Source organism: Dromaius novaehollandiae, chromosome 5, assembly GCF_036370855.1.
Source record: "Dromaius novaehollandiae isolate bDroNov1 chromosome 5, bDroNov1.hap1, whole genome shotgun sequence".
Lineage (NCBI taxonomy): Eukaryota > Metazoa > Chordata > Aves > Casuariiformes > Dromaiidae > Dromaius > Dromaius novaehollandiae.
This window is the reverse complement of record NC_088102.1, coordinates 64,195,621-64,220,250: the sequence shown is the minus strand read 5'-3', so window position 1 is coordinate 64,220,250 and position 24,630 is coordinate 64,195,621. Positions and strand designations below refer to the sequence as shown.

General features: G+C 35.8%; 1 protein-coding gene across 10 annotated transcripts in view; it reads left to right on the top strand.

Moving 5' to 3' along the window:
- Nucleotides 1-24,630, top strand: part of PLEKHA7 (pleckstrin homology domain containing A7) — a 160,885-nt gene that overhangs the window by 116,817 nt on the left and 19,438 nt on the right. For all 10 annotated transcript variants that reach the window (XR_010389512.1, XM_064513084.1, XM_064513083.1 and 7 more), the window contains 9 exons: nt 1,038-1,216; nt 3,267-3,752; nt 9,059-9,584; nt 11,816-11,902; nt 14,216-14,269; nt 19,731-19,799; nt 19,966-20,046; nt 21,324-21,473; nt 23,342-23,443. Coding sequence is in view for 9 of the 10 variants with exons in the window: in XM_064513084.1 (XP_064369154.1) it covers nt 1,038-1,216; nt 3,267-3,752; nt 9,059-9,584; nt 11,816-11,902; nt 14,216-14,269; nt 19,731-19,799; nt 19,966-20,046; nt 21,324-21,473; nt 23,342-23,443 (1,734 nt within the window). In the remaining variant the exon portion in view is untranslated. The remainder of the gene's footprint in view (nt 1-1,037; nt 1,217-3,266; nt 3,753-9,058; nt 9,585-11,815; nt 11,903-14,215; nt 14,270-19,730; nt 19,800-19,965; nt 20,047-21,323; nt 21,474-23,341; nt 23,444-24,630) is intronic.

Genomic DNA, 24,630 nt, shown 5'->3' with positions numbered 1-24,630 from the left:
AGTTTTAGATTTATATATATTAAAAAAAAAAAACAGTTTAAATTACTCATGTCCTTAAAGTATTGCTGCAAGAGCTTTGAGGCTGAGTATATTGGCTTCAATTTTTTGAAAAGCAGTAAAGAAAGGAATCTCTTCCTATTAATTCCATTAACAGTAGTGGACAACATCAGAAGCACGTTTGTAAATTCACTTGTAGGAAATGTAGTGAAGTGTTTCAGGACTGGTGTGACTTAATATATCCCTTATAAAAGTGTGGATGAGATTTAAACTTAATGGCCATAGGATTCTGAAGACATTCAATACTGAACTTGTTTATAATAATATCTTGTGCATAATGACAGCAATGGTTAGTTGCTTAAACATTTCCAAGTACCTCTAGTTTTCAGTGGAATTTCAGGGAAGATTTTGGTGTGCACACATGTGTCTGTATCTTATACGCTTTGATGATTCCATCAGTATTACTAACTTTATCAGTAAGTCTTGTAATTTTGCAGCTAATACAGATGTTGAAGTGCATGCTTTAACTAAAAGATCTTAACATGCAATATAATCATGTCTGAAATAAGCAGTTTAATTGCTTGAATTGTAAGATTTTTTTTATCCATGTTTTGGCTGAATAAATTGATGTATGAAATGAGCTGGGAAAATTAGCTCACTTATGCACATCTCAGTGAGAATTTCTTTGATTTGTTTTGTATGGTATTTACAGCAAATGAAACATCAGTTAAAAGAAAATGTAAACCTGAAAATCCCTCTATGAAAAACAGAAGTGCTGCACTGTTGGCTTAATAGTATGAAAAAGAAGTCAAGGAATTTAAGTAAAAGTTAGAGTGCTACTATATTTGAGTTTGCTGCATTACAGCCAGTTGTAGTGTAATAATTTTACCCTAAATTCAAGAAAACACTCTAAGAATCTATAATATTTTTAAAGGTATCAAGAAAAGCTGCAATAAATTTTCTGGGGAAAAAATGATAGCACTGCCTGATTTTTTTTTTTTCTTTCTCTCTCCCCGCCCCCCCCCCCCCCCCCCCCCCAGGCTGTTCACACAGGGATGAGGGCATATATATTTAATAAGAATTCTGTTATTGGCTCTCAGGCAGAGCATTCAGGGATGCGGACGTACTATTTCAGTGCAGATACGCAAGAGGATATGAATGGCTGGATCCGGGCTATGAATCAAGCTGCCCTTATGCAAACACGCTCTTCACTGAAAAGGCAAGTTCAATATACCAACTCTTAGTTAAAAAAAAAAAAAAAAAGAAAGAAAGAAAGCTTGTAAGAAATCAGAATGGTGGTGAATTGTAAAAGTGATATTTTTAAATGTGTGCATGGAACTTGCTCCCATTTTAAAGAAATAATTCCTTTTAATGTAGATTCTGGAACTATTTGTTCTGTTGCAAATTAGTCAACTGACACAAGCTCACTAATGAAATCCAGTGCTCAATATTCGTATCCACGTAGAAATTTTGTGCCCACATTTGATGACATAGATTTTGGGTTTTGTTTCTTTCTTTTTTAAGGGGATTTCAGTTACACTGTTGCAATTTTTGTGAGCATATTTGTATACCTGCAACAGCCAAATGGTGGATTTAAGGAGGATAGATAAAAGGGAAAAGACAGAGTGGTGAATTGTTTCAAATGAGTGTTTAGAACTAGGATTAAAATGCTGGCAAGAGGGAGAAGAATATTAAAGATGGGTAGATAGTAAGTGCTTAGAATTATGTTTATTAACTCTTTTATGCAGGTATTAACTCCTAATTTTTGGCTTGCTGGCCTGGCCTTCAATACCTGTAAGAGTTTTTTTCTCTCTAAGTAGAAGAAAGCACTGCTCTAAAAGAAGGATGTCCATCAGTATTACCTAGCTCTAGAGGCAAATGAATTCAGCTATGTTTTTATGTTCTTCCAGTTTGTTCTTTTCCTTAAAACTGATTTAGCCTTCTTCATATTTTCACTTTGGGAATATATTTTTTTCCATACTACCCATTGTGAAGGAAGGTGCTGTACTGTGAGGAAACCCTACTTTTAACCCTGGGGCTCTGAGGATTAAAATGTCTTGATGTAGTTTCTCAGAGTACCTTGGACTAGTGCTTGCTTCTGGCAAATCTGTAATATAATACAAGCAAAGGATCAACATCAATTCCAGAGCTTTGCATTTTCTTGTCCTAAATAATTCTCGAAGCTGTTATACCTGTCTGATTTTGTATTAAGAGTCTTTTTTTTGGTTTTAATTTCAATTGCAAATAACATTTAATCCTTTATGTATTTTTCTTTGTCCTTTTTAAGGATAGGAGTATTTGAAAGAAAAGTCAGGGAGGCCTAGTGTATTATTAAGTATTAATCCAGTATCCTTAATCCAAGCAGACTGTTCCTTTTGAGACACTAAAATAGACTGAAGTGAAAACAATTGTTTCATGGAACTTGCTCAGAATTTACCTTCCTTAAAGCATTAAAGAAGCTGAACTTAGTTTCAGGAAAGATGAGTTGCTACTTGGAAATCAATGATACTCTATTAAATTGTCAGAGGAAAAAATGTTGTAGAGAAGCTTATGACTACAAGGAGACAAAGTTGCAAGTGAAGTTGGTTAGTTTTCAAAAGCAACATTAAAACTTGTAGTACCCTTAGACATTTTATGGTGCGTTGTAAGTTTAAACTAATACCAAAAGAATTCTGTAGAATTTTTGAAAGATTTAGAAAATAAGGCAAATAATAAAACTAGTGTGCATGGGATGTGCTTGCAGTGAGCTCTACAGAGGTGGTGGGTTTTTTTTGTTTTTGGAGGGTTTTTTTTGGTAGGAATACCACCCAAATAAGAGATTCCTGGGTCAGTGATAGTATTGACCCAAATATTTATATTGTTCTGTCCCCTTGGCCAGAAATAACCAATCCCTAAGGCATCTACAAAAGCCTGAAAGGCTTTTTTGACTTTGAAATGAACAGTTGGCAGGGTTTTTTGTTTTGTTGACTTTTAATACTTCCCAGGATAGGAAGGTCTTTCTTGTATATAGTTGTTTAGAAACAATGTTACACAAGTTGAACACTTCTGTTGTACAAAATTGTTTTTAGTTTATTTTTACAGATGCATGTGAAAGATTGTTGTTTCCTTGATTGCACTACTGAGCACATCTGTCTTAATATACCTCTATCAAATTTATCATAGCCTGGAAAGGTTGCTTTTGTACGTGATCCTTTCTAAAATATTAACGAGACCACATCAACTTTTCACATTTAAGTGGTGTTCATTACCAGCACATGTTTTCTTTTCAGAGAAACTGAGAAAGTGGATCAGCAAGCTGTTCCCCAAGCCAATCATGTGGATGCCTATAAGGAGCTTGTGAAGGCAGAGATTACAGATTTAAAAGAAAGTTATCAAAAATCAGCAGAAGCATTTGGATACGATAAGCGTGAAGAGATAAGAAGAGAAAAAGAGGAGGAGGAGCGTTATATCCACAGAAAAGAAACTCTGGAAGCTAAGAGGGGAAAGGCCAAGCATGCATTAACAGAAGCTGATTCATCATTTCCAGATTTAACGAGTGCATCTCGGTCCCAAGTAGCTCAGCCTCAGCCAGTTGAGAAGAATGGAACGCTTCCCAGCTCATTAAATATGAGTGCTGGTCTAGCAGAGCAGAATGGTACCAGCTCATATAAAAGAGGGTTTGTTCCCAGAACAAATCCAGATAAACAGATTCAAAGAAAAAGTAACATGGCTCAAGTGGAGCACTGGGTAAAAGTCCAAAAAGGAGATACAAAGAGGTTAGTAACAGGCCAATCTTTAAATAGACTGCCTAATAGTGTCCTTAAACTAAAGGAAGATATTTATTTGTAACATACTTAGTGCAAATCATGGGGATATTTTACAGAGACAGTATATAACAAGGCTAACTTTCTCCTCCTCCATTGCGGAATGGTATTTTTAGATGCTTATCTCATGGGAAAGTCAATATGAAATAGACTAATCAAATTCCTTTAATGTTGTCACCACTTCGTAAATATGAAAGCTCAGATTAGTGGGGTTTTTTACTTTTTTAATCATTGTGAATGCTTGAAACTTCTTAAAATTTACTAAAATTGAAGAGTCAGAAAGTGAAGTGTGCCCCTCAGTTATTCATGAAACAAACTACACAGTGTGAAGTATAGCTATTCATTTGTTTTCCACTTCAAAGTATAAAATAAAAAATGCTGATTCTTTTTTCTCTTTTTTTCTTTTTTCCCCTTTCCCTTTTCCATCACACCCATTCACTTCTGCATATCAGATCACTGCATTTGACATCACCTGTATATATCACATCTTGAAAGGTCTCTGTATATTCAGATAGCTAATGAAGAAGTCCTAAGATATTCCTGTGGTCTCCAGGATTCTCTTTTCCCTTTTCAGATTCTGTAAATTACATAAAGTCCAGTATACCACAAGATGGAGCGCACAGTGGAATTGTGATTTTAAAACCTTGCAATTGCTTTCCTTTCAGCGTGTACAAGCAGATCATACACCAGCTGCAAAAAATGAAGTGGTGGCTGTATGCTTCTGTTCAGGATCTCACCTCATGTCTAGTGACAGGAAAGAGTTGGTCTGTGTGCTGCATGTGAGGAGTTTTTAAACACGAGTAATGTACAGAATTAGTACCTTACGTATTATTTAAAATCTAATAATAATATAGAGCAGTAGGAGACATGAGCATGTGGTTTTCAGCAGAGAGAACACATAGTGGACTTTTTGTAAAGGCTACTGAAACTAACTTTTCTCATCTTGGATCCAGTAAGACATTTAAGACTTGCTAATTCTGTTTGAAAGTCTGTTTTTCTACTCTTTCTTATCACTAGAAGTACCCTTAAAGAAGCATCTATGCTTTTCAGTAATATTTAATATTCTTTTAGAATGCCAGGGTCAGTTTATATATATTTTTTTTCATTGGATATCTATCAATGCTTGCTGAAAGAGCATAACATTAATAAAAGAAGTATTTGGTGCATTAGCTTGAGAAGCTTTTTGATTTTGAATGCATAGCTATATCATTCTAAAATAATATTTAGCAATTATTTAACAAGGGCTTAAGAAAATTTATGTTGAGATTTTTTTTTTCCCCGCATCAAAAGCATAGGCAGTGAACAGGCTTGACTGGTATCAAAGTAAGCACTGCTTTCTTCCTTATTGTTCTTTCCACTAAGTCAACTTCAGGCGTGTTTCATGCGTAGTATTGAGACAGTGCTGTTGCAGGTGCCACCTTTGTTTCGAATAAAAACAGCTACTTAACTGGAGCTGTTAAGTGTTCAGAGAAACTTTGCAAGAGTTAACTGTAGTGATGTCACAAAATCTATCTTGATAGATATTTTTGTAATTTTCTTTCTACCTAAAGAGCTTTCTTTGTGTTCTGGTTTTGCTTAGTTGACCTTGTTTTCCATGTCTTTCCCTGAAAAATGCCATTATATTCTTATATTCGGAATAATAAATTCCATGCTACCTTCCCAAAGATTAATGGCTTGGTCTTTTATGGCATCTTCTCACAATCTGCAGAACTCGTTGCAGTGCACTTTGCTGATGGATAGAAGTGATATGATAGTTGTCAGATGTGGTGTTGATTTCAGGACATAGTATATAGATATATAGGATGTAGTATGAATGGACCACTTAATTTCTTATTGTTCCACCTTAAGTGTTCTAAATCCTACAAAGTTCTTTATTTATAGGCTTTATAATTTTTGAGCATAAAATAAGTGCAGAGTTGTTTCCTGGCTCAGGTTTATAAAGACTCGGTGCTTACCAGCAAATTGATTATGAAAACAGCTGCTTCACTTAGAGGCTCCACACAAATACAACAGTCATTTGTATAATTATTTGCAGTGATAACACTTTTTATATAGATATTTGGATCTTTCAAATAAGTATTTTATTTTCCTGTTCTGTAGAGCACTCAGAACTGCTTGTTAACTAATAAATGTTAGCTGCCAGTCACTTAGGCTAAGATTCATCTCACTTGGACAACTAGCTGTTGGATGTGCTGCAGTCATGTCCAAGCTAGTCATCTGAACTCCCTCTCTTCTCAGTGTAGGGGAGTAGTTACTTTGATAAGGTTTGTGTCAGCCTTTGAGAGAAATCTAGAGAACTGGAAGGCGGTTTGGAAGGCAGCTTTTGAGAGGGAGATGATTTTATATTTAAGTGATTAAAGGTCAGGACCATCAACCATCAGCGGTCCTGAAGTTATTCTCTGGTCTTTGATCTGATTTCAGGGCCTAGATAGACAAAGTGAATGCATAATTGTAAATGAATCTGATATTTCTTGCAATTTATTTGCTCCTTTTAAAAATTCTGATAAATATAATCTTAGTATTTCCTGACTAAATGCAGTCATATTGAGGAATTTCCTTTCCTTGTAAATGCAATGTCAAACAATTTTTCTTGTTGTGCAGAGCTTTCCACTCCTTCATAAGTTGGTTAAGATGGAAACATTACTTGTCTTTGTTAGCTTCTCTGCATTCTTGTGGATGGGCATCATGTTTCTAGTAATTGTCTTGATTTTCTCTGGAACATTTATCTTCCCTTTCTATAATACCTTCTGTGTAGTTGCTTCCCGATGCAAATCCTGAATACTTTCAATGCCAAATATCTCATATAATTTAATCTCAGGCCGTTTTTTCACTCTCCAATGTCTGCTTTCCTTTTCATATATCCTTTATATCATCATTCAAGAGAGAAAGATTTTCAAGAACATCTGCTTTTGTTGATGTTACTCCTGATCTGTGAGGAAAAACAATTCTCCATGGTCCATTCTGAACTGCTTTAAGCATCATTCAGGGCACTGTTCCTTCCTAATATGTTGTCTTAGTGCATATTTTTACGTAACACATTCTTTTCAAGGGTGAAACTTTGTGTGATAGGAGATGCTACCTGCACAAAGTCTTGGCTGCAGGCCTCACAGTTTTTAGCTTAGTTTCTCCCTACTTCACATACTGAGAAATAAAAACCTGCTTCTATCTAGGTCATTACTTCTAAGGTTCAGCTTTGAATGCAACTTTCCTTTTGCAATTTAAAGTATTTGCAATTTTTTTCTTTTTTTGTAGCATTTAATTTTTTCCTGCTTTCCTTTTTTGACGTAACTGACTAACAGTTATGCCCCTTCTTACTCGTACACATTACTTTTTTATAACTGAATAGGAAATAACTGTGCACAGATAGTTTGCAATATTCAAAAGAGTTTGGTGATGCCTTCATGAGGGCATCTAGATTGGTGTATAGGAATAACTTTCTTTTGGAGAAGCCCTCTTCTCTGTTTTCCACAGTGAAGGCACCAAAAGATTCTGTCCTAGCTTCAGGCTGTCTCATATTTCCTTTGAAAGCCTTATTTGCCCCAAGCTTTCTCAGATCTCGTTCCTGTCTAAAGGAAACATCTTTCTACCAAGAGCTCAATTTTCACGTGGAAAGGATTGGCAGTTCAGAACATATGATTAGATTACATATAATGTAATGGGATAGACAAAGCTGTGGCTGACCCAAGCTAGTGTTGGCGACAGTCCTGCTTTGTGTGGGAAGGTGGACTAGAGGATGTCCAAAGGTCTTTTCCAACTAACATTTCTAGGATACTATGATAGTGTATACAAGAGAGCTCTTACTGTTGGGAAGAGTTTCCTCATGTTTTTCGTAACTGATGAAATTGGTTTTTTTTCATAGTTGCAAAAGAGCAACCCAGGATTTCATTGCATGCTGCCTGGGTTTAGTGTCTCACTCAAATAGCAGATTTGAGTCATGTTACTATCCATCTTTCTGAGCTGTGCTTCAGATATTCCCACAACGTTGTATAAATAATGTGTGGGACATTCAGAAAAACCTGCCTGCTCTTACCTGTACTGTGGAACTCTGGATGATACCAAGCTTCTGTGATATGAGAGAGCAGAGTTTCTTTGAAGTTGTAATCCTCTATATGGAGCAGGGCAATTTCAGTGCTTTCTCATGCAAAGAATTATGTATCTTCTCAGGAGCATCCATTTTTCAAGGCAGCGCTAACAGTGCCAAATCCTGCAAGCAGAAACACAGGCAACAATTGAACGACAGTTGCTGATAACATTTCTCACCCCCCTGCTTCTGTTGTTCTTGGATGCCGAGCAAAGATGTTTCTTCTCCTCTTGTGCTTTCTTTTACATGAAATTGCTGCAGTTCCAACACCACCAGATCTCATTCTCATGCAGGGAATGAAGCTACCAAGGGAAGTGAGGAATGTGCTGTGAATTTCTTGGGATTTTTTGTGTTGATACTCTGTGGCAAGTCTATCAGAATAGTTCTCTGTTTGGAGATGCAGAATCAACAGACCGGTGACTACAAGTACAACTGCCTGTATGTTTAATTGGAGAACCAGAAATTAGACAAGCCTGTTCTTACACATCAGACTATGGAAAGATTTTTGATTTCAAAGGAGGAAAGGGAGCTAAGTACACCTTGTGTCAAAACTGCTTTTGCTGATTCTGTGTTAATTTTGTTAGCAGATATAATTTCTACAGTTTAAGGTGAATTATAGATGCACTACTAAAGCTAGGATGTAACATCTCTTTATATTTGAGTTTGCTAGAATTCTGTTGCAAAAGCCTTGTGCTACATAAAAAAGTAGAACCACTAACATTAGGACAGGAGAAAGTATGTCATAAAGACTTGGACATTTTGGGCTATTTCTTGAATTATTTTGTTCATGTAAATGAAGCAAAAATGTGTATGAGATATTAGTTCTCTGATTGGTCAGATTTCTTCTTGTAGTGTTTTAAGGTAACTTTTTTTTAATGAATATGTATTTGTTGTTCTCAAACTGCACCACCTAGTGGTGGTGAGGTTTTCTTTTGGTTAAAAAAAAATTTACAGATTTGCTTTAAATGCAACTATAATTCCTTTCTTTCATTTCATTCTTTGACGTTCCTTGTGGTCTCAGTACAGATAATGTAGCTGAGCCTTAAGTCTTGTTAAAGGATCCCTATATATTGTCTTTTTTAGCTCCTATGCTAAAGTAATTAGAAGAGGTTTTTATATCAGCCACTTCTCACTCACAAACATATGCTAAACTTGTAACTTTTCCCCCCCTTTCCAGCCTCACTTCTGATCAGACTCTTACACGTCAGGGTCCCAATCCACCTCCGTCTCTTCCTGAAAACTATCACACCTTGCCAAAGAATACCAGGCAGCCTTCAGGGAGTTCATCCCCGCCACCAAACCGCAATTTGCCGAGTGACTACAAATATGCCCAAGACCGTGTTAGCCACTTGAGGATGTCTCAGGAGGAAAGGAAAGCGAATAAGGATGGAACTGTTTGGCAGCTGTATGAGTGGCAACAGAGACAGCAATTTAAACATGGCAGCCCCACTGCCCCGCTTTATGTAGGCTTTTCAGACTTTATCGATCGTGGAAAGTCAAAAAGTTCATTGGATGTTCCACGATCAATATCTGTTCCACCATCTCCATCTGATATTCCTCCGCCTGGACCTCCGAAAAGCTTTCCACCAAGGAGACCACACACTCCTGCAGAGAGGCTCACAGTTAAACCATCTGACGAGAGACAAACTGTAGACGTTCCTTTTGCTGGATCACCCAGGAAGATTCGAAATCAAGCTGTAAAGGTCTGTATAGATTATGACAGTAATTACAAACTATTTTATAAGTAGTGTCATACATAGATTATTTAATTTAGTCATTTTCACTGCATCCTTTCTTGTGTATGAAAGATCCTGGAAGTTTTAAAAGTTAATACAGTTTTTCTTAAAGCTTGTATATTTCTGATCATTGCAGATTTATTAATTTTTGTTGGTTTACAAAGGAAGATTGGTGGCAGATTACACTGATTTGGAATGTTTTTAGTCTAAAATTGTGGAAGGGTATCCACATATAAAAGCATAGACATTTTAATTTTTAAGATTTTAATGTGTAGAGTATATAGTCATACGGTGGATAGACAGGAATATAAAATGTAGCAAGATGAGCTCTTTCTTGGTTCTTTACTTACAGCAGTAGTATTAAGTGCTTGCTATATTCACTTTCTCTACACCTTTTACTAGTATAGTTAGTCTTACAGCTGATGCAGTTGTTAGTTATTGTCCTCTGGCTAAAAGCATAATAATTTTTCATTCCTGCGACAGTTGAGGCAAGATCCTTCTCTTTGCAGTCATTAGCACTGGACTAGCCAAAACCAAATAGTGTTGGTCTGAAACTTTAACCTTTTGTACAATTTCAGTGGGGTTTATTATGGGCACTGTTGTATCTCCTTATTCAGAGATGACAGAGGTTTCCCTCACTCGGTACTCCACATGGCTCTCTTTGCCTAAGGAAATCAGGGAAGCTCAGGACTGAATCAGTGCAGAATGTGCTGCTGTTGGTAGCTCTTACACTGCAATAACTAGAAATGAAAGCCCCTTCATTCAGGCATTTCTTAGACCTCAACCATGGGCCCTGCTGGGAGAAAGTATTTGTAAAGAAAGAGATTTGTAAGTTTACAGATCCAGCGTGGATTCCGGAACAGGAATTTAGGTTGCATGTCAGCTTCATCCACACTTGAGATTTCTCCCGATATATATGGTGTGTAGCCCCTCTGCAGACTTTTCCTTCACGTTAGTTGTCGGACATCTTTCAGCATTTGTAGATTTATATTCTGTCAAAAGATGAAATATCTAGTGATATTCAGTACTGGAAACTATTTTTTATTATTTAATTATTTAAAATAAATATACAATAAGTAATTTTTAAAAAAACCCTCCTAGTTATGTTATAAAAGGCATTGGTTTCTCAATGTGCAACTTGAAGGAGCATTACTTCCCCTATAAAGAGGTGGACAGCAGTTTTATCCCTTCCTTAGGGGAAGGCTGGTATAGCTGCATAAACGTAACTTCATAAATTTTATCTAAGGACTGCTAATGTAGCTGCATAAACTTTACTTGTAAAATAAGATGCTTTTCATGTCACATTGGTTTTACCAATATATGAAATTAAAAATTTCAATTTCTCTATAATTTCTAGGAGAAAAATATTCATGTTTTTATATGTAAGCACAGTACATCATTATTCATTTTACTGTATAAATCACAGAAATTTGTGATACTCCCTCCTCCATGGAGTGCTTTGTTTCAATTCCATCCAGTTACACTTAGGGAAGAGGGGAAAAAAAAAAAAAGTGTTCGTGGGGGAACAAAACAGCATTCAGTGGAATTCAGTGACAGGAATAAAAATGAAATGTGAGACAGTCTGTCTTGGAGAAAGCCATAAAAGTTTGGCATTAAGAGGAATATGAAACTTGAAAGAATGTATGTGAAATAGGTTTTCATTATAAGCAGAAAGGGACAGATCAAATATGATTATTTAATAAAACCTGGCATTAATGGAATTCGTTGCCACAAGGTGTCACTCATGTCAGTAGCTTGGTAGTGGTGAACTGTTCCATGGCCAAAAAAAAAAAGGGTGTTCATAGTTATTAGTGTAGTATAAGCCTTCTGTTTACAGGCATAAACGAGCCAGCCTTTCTCTAGGAGACAGTAGATTGGGGTTGGGGGGAACCTCAGACTCTTTATGAATATTTTTTACCTCCTGGAAACTGCTTTGCATGTTTTTCTGAAGCATCTTGTGCTGCCAGAATCCACTGGTCTCTCCAGCTTGCCAGTTCTTGAATTTGCATGTATTCATTTAAAAGTTTTACTTGATCATTGAGGTGTCTGCCTGGCTCATGAAGGCTGTCCTCATCTAAGCATGCCGGGAATTCTAATAGATAATCTGTGGCAGAGATGCATCTCCTGACTTTTCCCTCCAGTAAAACACACCTCTCTCTCGTGACAATCCTCACAATTCTGGCTGTGGCTTCTTACAGAGCTCAACCCACATTGATCGACACTCTATGCCAGCCATGGGCTACATGACCCATACTGTAAGCGCACCCAGTTTGCATGGCAAGTCGGTAAGTTGAAAGATTGATTTCTTTGCCTTTTCTGTCATTGTAGTTTTGTAGCTAAGTTTTCAAATCCCACTTATTCCTTAGTTCTTGTATTTTTCTTTATTAGTCAAAATCTAAACAACTTGAATGTGAAACAGTCGTATCCAGCTCCCCGCAGAGTCTGTAGGAATTTTGCCGTTATCCGCAGTGTGAACAGGAGCAAGCTGTTTGTAGAACTTCCGTGGCTTATTGCAAGACTCAACTTTTTATTGTGTTTATCTCACCAAATGCAGAATTAATGAAATAATTGCTTAATCATGTCAAGTAACTGCTTTCTGGGCACTGAGGTGAAAAATGTAATTACAAGTTACTCTCCCTGAAGACTGCTAATTTCCTCTTTACAATGTGTCTAAATACCTGCAGCCTGAAGAGCTAACATTGCTTCTCATTCGATTAAGGAGACATCAGGCTAAGTTGGCTAGTATACGAAATTACACAATCGCACAATTACTGCAGCACTTGCCAACTAATTCCACCTATCAGGTCAGCTGCTGCTTGGCTCATCTGTGCCGTATGACATTTTGTGACTCTGCAAATGCTTCATCAGTGGCATGCCTGAGTCTGTGCTTTCTTACCCATTCTTTGGTATTCTGCAATTCCCAGATCGTTTGTGGTTTTCCTTTGCTACTGTACTTGCTATAAAAGATAAGCATTTTAAGCTGTAGGGCACCAGTGCATATGTTTCAAAGTGTTACATATTTCCTTTTTATACTGTTTGTGAAAATGCTGCATCTTCAGAAAAGTGGGTAAAATAAGTTACGGATATGTTCATTCTAAAGCAAAAGCCTTTCTCTGTGCTGCTTTCATGATGGAATTGGCTCCCTTTACCTCATGCTGTGTCAGCTGCAAACTCAAATGCATCAGCCACTTTGTACATTCATATGAGCTTGTAACTCTGTCAGTTCTGCAGGTGAACATTAGTTCATAAAAGCTCATGGACGTCTTAAATCATTAGCAGTGCTCTTGATTGCACTGATGTATGAAGCTTATAAATGTGAGAAGAAACAGAAATGTAGTTATAGAGCTTTTTGGTTTGTATTAGATCCTCCAATGTGGAGTCATCTAAGAAAAAATCTGGTGATTCTTCTTTGAATTGGTGAAGGCTTTATATTGGCCTAATATTTAAGGATTTTTTTTTCCATGTTGGAAAAGTTTAAATTCCCTGTTTACCTCACCTACAGAACAATTGCACTAAGCTGGGTTGTAGTAGTAGGGATTTTTGCATAAAAATGGGCATACTTCCTAGTCAAGTCCTCAGTCTTACAAGGTGATTGGACGAGAATCGTAAGTGAACACCTCTAAAGAAATGCAAGTGCGATGTATTACTTTGATGTCATACATAGTTTTTCTTTTCTTTTTTGAATACACATTGGATCAAAACTTGAGGGAAGGTATAGTTGTGTTTTTCTCTTATTCCGCTGTTCAAGAAACCCAGAATATAAGATTACGACAAAATAGCAGCAAAGAGTCTAGGTAATAACAGCTAATAACAAAGCACACTTGCAACAGTTAAGTTTTATTTTGTTGCTTAATGCAAATCTTTTGAAAAAAAGAAGTAACTTTATTATGACTGTCATGCATGCTTTGCTTTAGGTCGCTGTAATGAAGATCTTGCTAGCTGAATGTAGGTTAAGCCAATAGCAGTTATTGGTGAGCCAGTGAAAAATAGGGATCAAGTTGAGCACTATCACTGAAAAACCCAAACTGGTTCTCTAGTTGTGTACATGAGAGTTTATTCAGTATTTTATTCATGAAATTTATTTCTTAGATCCCTTAAATAAAGGGATGCATACTGTAAAACGTTTATGAAATCCGATCAAAAGTATTTTTATGACTTGTTATAAAATAGATTCTTTTTACATCTGACATTCAGTTAGGTAAAAGTCTTCCCCACAGAGAGATGTTGCACTGGATGGCAACCCCATAGCTTTTTCAATGAACAGATAGTCGGTAGATATTGGTATTGAAAAAACAACTTTTTGTGTCCCAATATATTGTTTTCGGTAGTCATGTATCTCATTAGAGGTGGAAAACTGAAATGTATATGTTTGGAGGGTGGGCATGAGGTAGTAAAGTTCTCAGGAAATATTTTGCCCATTTTTCCACTGTAAATAGCAATATGCTGGTGAAGCAAATGTGCTTTTTATGTACTTCCTATTCTGTTATTTTGTTTCCTCTTTCACCCATTTTCTTTTGTATAGCCAATACAAATATTTTTAAATTATTTTTTAAGCATTCAGATATATTGCATTGTTTTTTCTATGTGCTTACCTGAAGGCCGATGACACTTACATCCAGTTGAAAAAGGATTTGGAGTATCTGGATCTCAAGGTAAGGCATATTTATTAGAATCTACTTCCATTATTTTTTAATTTATCAGTCTGGTGTGTGTCATATCTGTTCCTACAGGTTTTCAAATCTCTTTCTGTTCAGAAACTGAAAGTCTCTGTTTTGCCATTGCTGTCGTGCTTAGAATATTGAATGCCTATATAGTATTGACTATACAATTAAAATGTAAACTCGGAAAATATAGTTACTTCCGTTATTAGGTAGAATTTGTGTTACTGGTACTCGCAGTGAATAGTATTACGTGAGTTTAGAGAACTCAAGAAAAAAATGAGTCAAAATACTTGTCTATAGCGTGACAACCGATATGAAACCAATGTCCCTAAGTTAAAATAGGGTTCTTTTTTACCCAGCTTTTTCCCTTTAAATCTAGTATAGCTAACTTTTTCCTTGTTTTTGCAATATCCTGTATTTATTGTGTTGTGCTTCTTTTGTGACAATGTGCTGATTAACTTGCACCTTTCATTTGTTCCCATATTATTTTGGCTAAGAGGTTTCAAATTCGTCCTTCCTTCCGCCCTGCCATATATCTAGACAGAAATATAATCTACCAATATTATGTTACCTGTACTCAGGATATTTCCTGAAACAATATGATACCAAGCATCAAACTGTATGTCTAAGCTAAATTACTTCTGTATGTGGTACACCTGATAGTAGGCAATTTGAAAGCAAATCTAGACATTAACACCAGATTTTGGTGAGGGGGAACCCACCACCTCATCATTTTGCTTTGCACAGCAGTCTACCACTTTCCGTCCTGTGTAGCATGTCTCACCATACGTAAATTACATGGTATCTGTGAAAATCAAGGTGCAGTGAAATTCGACACCTAGTTAACTTTATTGTTTGCATGTATGTAGTTCTCTCCGATGCCGGAGGCATTGCCTCTGTGCAACTAATGAGTTGACTGGACCCACTGATATGCAGATTTCAATTTCAGCTGATGTTTTAAAAGCTGAATATATAATCAAATCTATCAAATATAAAACATTAGTTAATACCTATTAGTAGTAGTGTTATATGTATAAAGTGTTGCATAATATGCATAGTATGTATAATATAGCTGATCAAATATATAAGCAATTGTAATCAATAATATAGCAATTTAAAATTGGTTGGGAACATTTCGCTTCAGGCCTTATTCTTGGTTGTTCACAGCTTTGCCAAATCTAACCACATTCCAAGTCTTAGGCTGAATTTTATGACAAATTTCTACTAAAAAGGTCCTGCAATTTGAGATGGACATTATGAATAAATGCAGTGTCTTGACTGTTCTAAGGCATGCTTAAAACAACTTAACTGCTGAATTTGAACAATTTCCTGTGTTAAAAGTTTGGCTGGATTATAAGCTTTTGAAAATGCTATGTGCTTAATAGAAATATCAGGATGGGTTGTTAAATTCTGAGAGCATCCGATCCACATTGATTTGGTGCAGCCCGGGGCACTAAGAACTATTTCTTCCCCCAGGAACTCGGCCTGTGCCTTCCCGCAGCCTGCGTGAAGGCTGGCAGAAGTAGACAGAAAGAGAAGTGGATGGGGACGCAGGCAGCAGCTGCTCTTTGTCGGGAAAGCAGCTTAGAATTACTAGCAGAGATATTACCTTTTCCTCAGTTCTGACTGTGTTATGGGAAATACAGCTTGGTGAACATTTGTTGCAAGTAGATTTGTTTCAAAGAAACACTTGATGCTAGTTTCAGTTACCTCTCAAAAAGTCTTGACAATCGAAAGCCAAGTGTGTTTCTGTAAGAATGACCTAATTTTTCAAAATCGGCATTTCTTTCCCAATTAAATATCTTCAAGCTTAAAAGAATAACCTTCTTTCAGTAATGGTCAGAAAATGTAAAAACTCAGGTCAGGTTCTTTAGCAATTAAAGAGACCATGTGAAATTAGAGTAGATGTCTTTATACTGTTAAGATTTGATTTTGCTGCTAGCTATAAAATGACTGAGGAGATGCTTTGTTTTGGGGTCTGAGGAGGAAAGAATAGCCTTTTGAATGAAACAAAATAAATTTCATGTTGATTTGGTAAAGATAGAATATGGCAAATTCACATTTAATATGCATTATACCTTTCATTAAAACACTAAAGGTTAGGTATAAATCCTTTTAATTGAAGTCTCTTTTTGCCTTCATTGGGATTGGGTTAGGCCAACTCTGATTAAACAGTTTCAAATAGGACTGAAGATTTTAGGACTGAACCTAAACATTTTTTTTCTTTCATCTCTTATATGTGAAGATATTTCTTCCTAGACATTTTGAAATACGATGACTTTTCAATGTGAAGTAGTGATTAAACATTTGATTAACCTCGTAATACATGCAACAGCATTAAAACTGATGACAATAACTGGTTACACGAGATCTAATAACTTCTCGTATTTCAAGTGTTTTTGTCCCCAAAGAAACCTTGCTCTTATCCCACTGTACTATTCTATCTTTGATTACTGGAAAGTCTTAAAATATTATCTGAAAAATAATTCCTGATGTTAGTATCAAGATATTAATATCAGATAATATCAAGATATTAATATCAATTAATATCAGTCAACATTATAGTGTATTGGCATAATACAAATGAAATAAAAATGCTTTAGAGATACTAATCTATCACAGTATTTTTCTCCTGCATGCAAGCTGATTCTGAGAGGAAAAAGAAAAAAAGACTAAAAGCTTTTTACTTACATTATGGGGAAACTCCCACTTTTTCTAATTTTGAACTCATGAAGGGAAGGGTGGTGTGTCTGTATGCTGCGGCGTGCCAATGGCTCCTCTGCAAATAGGGGTGCCCAGCTGTGCGTCGTGGCTGTCGCTGTCGCTAAAACGGAGGGAAAGGTGTGACCTAGTATTAAAAAAGCAGAAAGGGAAGAGCAAAGGAGGGAAAAAAGATTTGCTTTTCTGCTCTCCCCACAGGCTTCAAAGATGCTGTTGCAAACAATAAAGGTGAAATGCAGATGGGGAAGGAAGTTGCCCTTTTCGTGGCTATGAAATGAAGTGTAAGCAGACTGCAGGGGGTGGGGGGGGGAAATAATTTTACTTCAGAACAGTTTACAAACAAACGTTCCCAAGCAGGTTATGCAAAACACGAAAGAGGGAGGCCAGCTGTGGTTGGACGAGTATCTGAACAAATTGATTTTGTGTTGTGTGTTCTGTAAAAGTAAAATTGAAAATTCACATGGTTGGATGACCAACCTACCCAAAATATAACAAGAAGGGAGGATAGCCAGTAGTAACTTCCCTGATGAGACATTATATGGATTACAAACTTAAAGGATCAGTGTGAAAGAAGAGTAAGTGATTACTGTTGCTTGTGAAGTTTGGAGTTTGAAGGTTTTGTTTTTTTAAATGTACTATAAGCTATTACTAAACTTCTGTTTGAAACAGATAGAAAATAATGGACCTCTGATCAACATGATTTACAAAGTGCTAAAGAACTCAGCACAAGGGTTACTATCCAGTATACATGTAAGACTGCTTGTATCTCAAATGTGCTCATCCCATTGCTTTTTCAAATAGCAGTTGATGTTTACGTATTCTGGCTTTTGCGCGTGTCTTATGACATATAGAAAAGCTTTCTGTAACTTTTTTTTTGAGTCCGTATGCAAAACTATGGCTGACTTCAGTGTTTGGTTTCATTTTATCATTTTTTTAAAATGATTGTGCTAACTACTGACTTCTATGTAACTTTGAAAATGTGAAAGCATGCTAAATCTTACATTATGTTCTCATGTTCACCGCTTGAAAATTAACAACTTCTTTACAGTTGTGATTATGTAACTTGAAATATGCCACAAAATATCTAGACTGTGTTCTTATATTAATTCCAGTGCTTTGAAAAAGATGTTTTCCATTCCATTAGCTTGCAGGCAATTAAATATGCAAAATTTTGACTTGGACATGCTAATATTTATGCTTATATTATTTCTTACTATTACACAGAGGATTTCATATATAAAAATACCCCAATAATAGTTTTTAAATAAAAATTTTTGTTTAAAAAATACTGAATTGTTGAAGTTGAAAATATTTGAAAATCAAAGCTAATTACTTTGGAGAAGCAGTAAGTGCTATTGTATTTGGTGGTAGGAAGTAACAAATGTTATGACTAACTACCTGAAATCACATGATAAATATACGAATGGAATCTGCAGAGGGAGGAGAGGAGATATAAATGGAATTTACTTGTCTGTCTTAAACCTAGTTTATTGTTTGAAAATGCTGTATGAAGATGGCTAACTTCATATAAAATGCTAAACAAGAAACTGAAGATGTACTAAACATTCATTTACACTTAGAGTAAAATTCTATTATTTTAAGAAAACCATAGTATGATCTTGTCGGATCCTGTTAGGTTAGTAAGTAAACCATATAGCTGTAGTGACCTCAAAGTCTGTAGATTGCCAGCCAGCAAAAAAGCAGACTTATCCATTCTCCTCGCAAAAGGAAAAAACTTCTGCTTCTATATTGTGGAAAACAATATTTAGGTGGACTTTTCTTTATAAACTATTGCATGTACATGGATGAAATTACAGGGTGTATTGGTACTGCACTTTTTTTCACCTTTTTTATTTGCTTTAATGAATCTTTAAAAGCGTTCTAGTAATACTAAGTCATTTGATTTTCAGGCGTTTAAAAACTGTATGATTAATGAGCGGTATTAGGTTGATAGTTCTGTTAATCTTATTTATTCAGAAAAAGGGTGAAATGTAGACAGTGGAACTGATAAACGTTTCTACATAGATAAATACGCCTTCATTTTAAGATTGCTGTGAAGGCTGGAAGTTTAGTATAGTTTCTGTACGAATTTAAAAACTGGGTTATGTGATAAGATTATCTTCTCGCCAAAAATTGAATGAGGAAGCAGTGATTACTGGAATGAGGCTTTTGGTATGCTAGAAAAGAGAATTATCTGTCAAAATAGTTTAACAACATCTAAATTTCAATATAACACTCTTGTAGAAGTCTCTCTTTGAACAAAATTCACTGTGGACTGTATAGGAGACTATCCTTTGGAGACTGAAAGTGTTGCTAAAAATATGCATTTTAGACATTACAGGTGTTAGTCCTGCAAGCACGCATTTAAAGAAACTAATCAGCTCCTTTGGCTTTAAGAGAACTTTCAAAGCTAACCTGTTAAAAACTATTAGGTTTTGTGGGATAAGAACCTTTGTAACCATTGACAAATGGATTTGTACACTGTTTTGTACAGTTTTAAGCTATTGCAGGAGTTATTACATAGGCTAATATAACTAGTAATCCTTTCTGATAACATTTTTTGAACCCTGAAAGCATATTTGAAAAGGTTTGTGTCCAGAATTTTATTTTATCTTTTATTCATGTTTGTAGATAGCCTTGAATATTTAACAATTTTTTCTTTATTGTTGAAGCATAATTAGGTTTTAGTTTTCTACCGGTTTCTCAGATCTTTAAAACCTCTTCCTCGTAGGTGACGGGGCGTGACACGTTAAAAGAACGAAGTACAAAACCTGTCAAGATTGCAGAAAGTGATATTGATGTAAGTATCAAATACCGCTCTAGGACCTCCCACATTTCTTTGGCTGCTTATGTTGCACTGTACGCATTCATTTATTATGCTCTTGGGAGCAAAGCATTGCTAGTAGAGACTTTTTTTCCTCTTTCTAAAAATCTAATATGGCATATTTATATGACTTCATTTTTAGGTCAAGCTAAGTGTTTTCTGTGAGCAGGACAGAATTCTGCAGGACTTGGAAGACAAAATAAGAGCCCTGAAGGAAAACAAAGTAAATAGATTTAAAAGGTTTCTATAAAATAATAACTTTCCTATAACCACAAAATATGGAATTGTAAACAAAAAAGTTACTGTATTCTGCTTGCATTATAATAATATTCTTTGGATATTTGTGCAAACTTACATAAGGAGAAGAAAATTGTTTTTTATGTTAGGATTGAGTACCCACTTTCAGAAAGCATGGTTTTGAAAATGAACATCTTGAAACCACATATTTATTTTTTCTGATGTTTATGACTAATTGAAGTACATATTTCTGTATAGTTTGCCTTTTGTCATGATATGCATATTGCGGGAGGCAAAGTCATGTTTCAACTGCAGTTCTTCCCAGCTAGGCAAGCATCGTTTGCATAAATAGCAGTGTTTTAAGATACATGCTAAGAAGGCCCATGTTGAGCTCTCACTGTAACCTGTGTAATTGTACTATTAAAACAAAAAAAGGAGGGAGAGAGAGGGATGCTCAGATCTGTAGTAATTTTAGCGATCTGTGGTGGTTTACAGTACTGCAAACTTGGTTCCGAAGGTTATAACTGAAATGTTGGAATATCTTCTGTGATAAGTTTGTACTTGGAACTGGCCTCCTTGCCCATGCAAGTCAAAGTTCAAATAGTAAACATTAGTAAAAGGGTTTGTCTTTCCTTCTGTTTCCTTGCATCATGATCTGCTTTACTGCCTATGAGCTCTGTCTTTCAAAAGGTCTAAATTCGCTCAAGGTGGTTCTAAAATGAAAGTAGTGCCTAGTTAGGTCCTTCAGAAAAGCTACTGTGGAAAAGTGATTCAGGGTTATTTGGTGCTGATGGAATGAGTCAGGCCTACTTAGTGTTTTAGATAATATTTTAATCCCTCACTTGGCTAATTTAACTATTGCAGTGAATGAGAATTTTTCCTTGAATAAACTGTTATACTCTGCTGTGGTAGGGTTATCACAGTTCTGTATGGCTTAAGGGGATTTTTCTGAAACTCTTTGTAAATTATAGTTTTGTACAGACTGTAAGTAGAAAAATTATCCTCTGTCACTGCTTCATGTTTTCCGGAGGTTTGGCTCCTTAAACAGATTTAATGGAAAATGTGAGATAATTTTGATTATAGTAGTTATTAATGCTCTTCCAGTTTTTTCATTTCCATCTTAGTATCCACAATAGGAGGCCAATCCTAATGTAGTGGCTTAGAGGAAAGACTGCAGAGGTAGAAAATAGCTTTTATATTCCCACAGGTAAATCAGTAAAATTCCACATAAATGTCAAAGCTTACTACTGTCTTCTCTGTTAGGATCAGCTGGAGTCTGTTTTGGAGGTTTTACACAGGCAGATGGAACAGTACAAAGACCAACCACAACATGCAGAAAAGATTTCTTACCAGCAGAGACTATTGCAAGAGGATCTCATACATATTCGGGCTGAAATATCGAAAGTTTCAACTGTATGTATTTTGGTTCTTTCAAGAAAACCATAATTTAAATGCCAGCTACAGTAAAACTGAGTTGGTGGGTTTTTTTTTTTTTTTTTTTTTTTTTTTTTTTTTTTTTTGAATAGAGAAATGTTTGAACTGACTTGGGTAACATATGAGATACTAAAACAAAAAAAAAAAATCTAAACAAACAACAGTCTCTCCTACTTTCATCTTCAACACCCTTACTGCCTCCCCTCAAACCCCAGACTTTTTTGTAACTTTGTCATTTAAGTATGGCCTTAGATTACGAATCTTGCAGCTAGTCCCTTAGGCAGTTCAAATATAAACAAGATTCCATGATATTTTCCAGGGGAAAAGGATTTGGGGAATTGCATTGATATTTCAATCAAAATTAGTATTATTGTTTAATACAATTCAAATGTAATTTAATGTCTCATTTTTGTTAATAAAAATAGTTGTATAAATTGGCCACAGAAGAGGACATTTTAAGCTTGGGTGTTGTGTACTCACTATATTATTCCTATCTCTTAATGAGTATGGGACAAGCCCTTTATGAGACTGTTTCTAGAATTGCGTGAACACCTCTTCTATAGCAAAATCTAATCATTAAAATGCCAGTATTATTTAAATGTGTATGTACAATGTTTTGTGCCTGCAGAAAATGAATGACATTCACAGGCAATATTTAAATATTTAATTGGGGGCATAAATAGCACGTAACTGTAAGAACGTCTGTGCTGGTGCAGTTCAAGGCTGCTCCTAGTCTAGGGCTCTGTCTTTGACAGTGGGCATAAGCGGTTGCTTAGGGAAGAGTAAGGACAGGAAACATGTATGGGATATTTTGTGTGGTAACAGTCCCAGCTCCGAACTACTGTCTGCTTGGAGAACTGCAACTGGTATGTTTTTGTCTATTTAGTAATTCTAAGTAGATCTCATTTCCAAATACTCATCCAGTCTCTTATTAAACTCTAAACCTTCAGCATCCAAAACACCCTTTGACAAGGCATTGGTTGCACAGATCTGTTTTCTGTTGTGTGCACAGCCACTTGCTTTTGTTTGTTTTGAGCCTGGCTCATACCTGCTTCATGCAATAGATGCTCGTTCTTGTGTGAGAAAGGAGGGTGAACAGTCAGTCCTTATCCAGCTTCCCCATGCCACCTGTGGTTTCACTGACCTCCATTATTTCTTCCCCTCATCTCCCAAGTTCTGTCTTCTCCACACTCTAGAGAAAAAGCATACTCCATTTTCCTTCCGTAGGAACTGCTCCAGACTTTTGATTGTTCTCAGTTCTGGGTCAGAAAGCAGACTGTGTTGCTATAGATGGTGGAAATAATCTAAGTAATGTAAGGGTGATTAGATAGCCTTATTTTCCAGGTGTCTGCTCTTTTGTTCGCTTCTAATGAAGTTGCATCTCAGTCTGTAGAACTTTTAAAGAATATCCTACTGTTTCCTAATACGTATTCTGGTTTAGGTGACTGTTTTGATTCTTATTATAATCTTGTTTTAAATAGAGAAGTAAGGTAAATGGAAATGGAATAGACTTGCTTCCTTCACATCATATTACGATCTTAGTTCAGATTCCACTGAACTCCAGTTTTCTGCTTAAGAAATGATTCTGTGTGAGCAAGCTGGCCGGAAGCCCATAACTAGGGAATGTGGACTCAATCTTGCAAGCGCGGTAAAGTGTTTTCATGTTTATGATCAAGTCTGAACAGAAATATGGTCCTATAGCTAGACTTCAAAACAGATTTCTCTTCTTTCTTTCTATAATGGAACAACATCGTCTTAAAACACTGTTAGGTGCTCTGTTAGAAAAGTGATAGAGTGATTTCCAGGTGTGTCGTAATATCATGTTAGAATATTCCCTTTGTTAATAGGAAATGGAAAATGCCTGGAATGAATATCTGAAATTAGAAAAAGATGTGAATCAGCTGAAGCGAGCCTTACAGGAACAGATGAACAGTTCACTTGTATCTCAGGTGAGTCTGTTTCCAGACACTGGATTACTTACGTGAAGATTTTGTCTGAGCTTGAAAGCTATGATCTCATAAGAGAAATCTGCCACAATTTCTGCACTGTATTCATCCGTCACATAGCTTAGTTTGCAAAGTTCAGAAATTGTTACAGCACAGCTGTGCCATAACTATCTATCTCCCAGCAAGTGTAATAGTTTCTCATAAGTTGTCTAGGTAAATTCGTTGTTATTTTATTATGTTTTTGTTACATGCTGACATCTTGACATTGATAACGTATTTAATTTATAAGACTATGTAGGACTTCTTAGTCTTTCATTTATTTAATCTGACATTGTTGACTTCCTTATCCGTTTTTAAGAACATCAGTCACTAGCTTGTTACTGTCATTACTTGTTTTTTGTCACGTTCTTCTATTTATGGAGGATTTATCTCTGCAGATTGTTTTGTGAAGTGGAATAAGCGTTTAACAGCCATCAGTAAATGAAAGACATCTGGGTTTTAAATCAGTTACTCAGTTTTGAATCTTACAAAGAAGCTTTGTTTGAAGCTAAGCTATTCTGTTTACTGAACTGAATGTGGCATACCACATAATTTCTACATACCTTTTTACAGCTGATGATTTTATCTTAGAGCAAGGAATACAGTCTGTATTATTTTACCTGTGCCTAATCAGAACGGTCTTATTTAAAAGAGAAACACAAGGAACAAATCTGATGTATATTTGTTTAAATCCCAGCCTGCTTTTCCAAATATCTCGGACCAAAAAAGCCTACTAGTTAAATTTTTAAATTGAGGAGTTTGTTCCATACTTTTGATGAAACATGAATTTGTCTTCTCTATTAACGGATAAACTTCTTGAATCAAAATAAGAGTTTGAAAACCTTTTTCGATTGTATTGGATCTTCAAATTCCATTTTTGGTTACTCACTTTTAGCTTTTTTTTTTTTTTTTTAATAGTTTCCAGAGCCAGAATATTGTTTAATTGAGCTCAGCTGTAGAATACACCCCTCAAAAAAAGATCCTAGGGTCATTTTAGAATAAGATTGTCCATGTACGAAGTTAACGTGATTTAAAAAAGGGAAATTACAGGTTTACACAGATTATACTTTAACAGAATTTTCAGTTGTGCCTTGAGCATATTTAAAGTACTGGGTGTACAGCATGTGGTTTAGCAATACATTACACTGCTT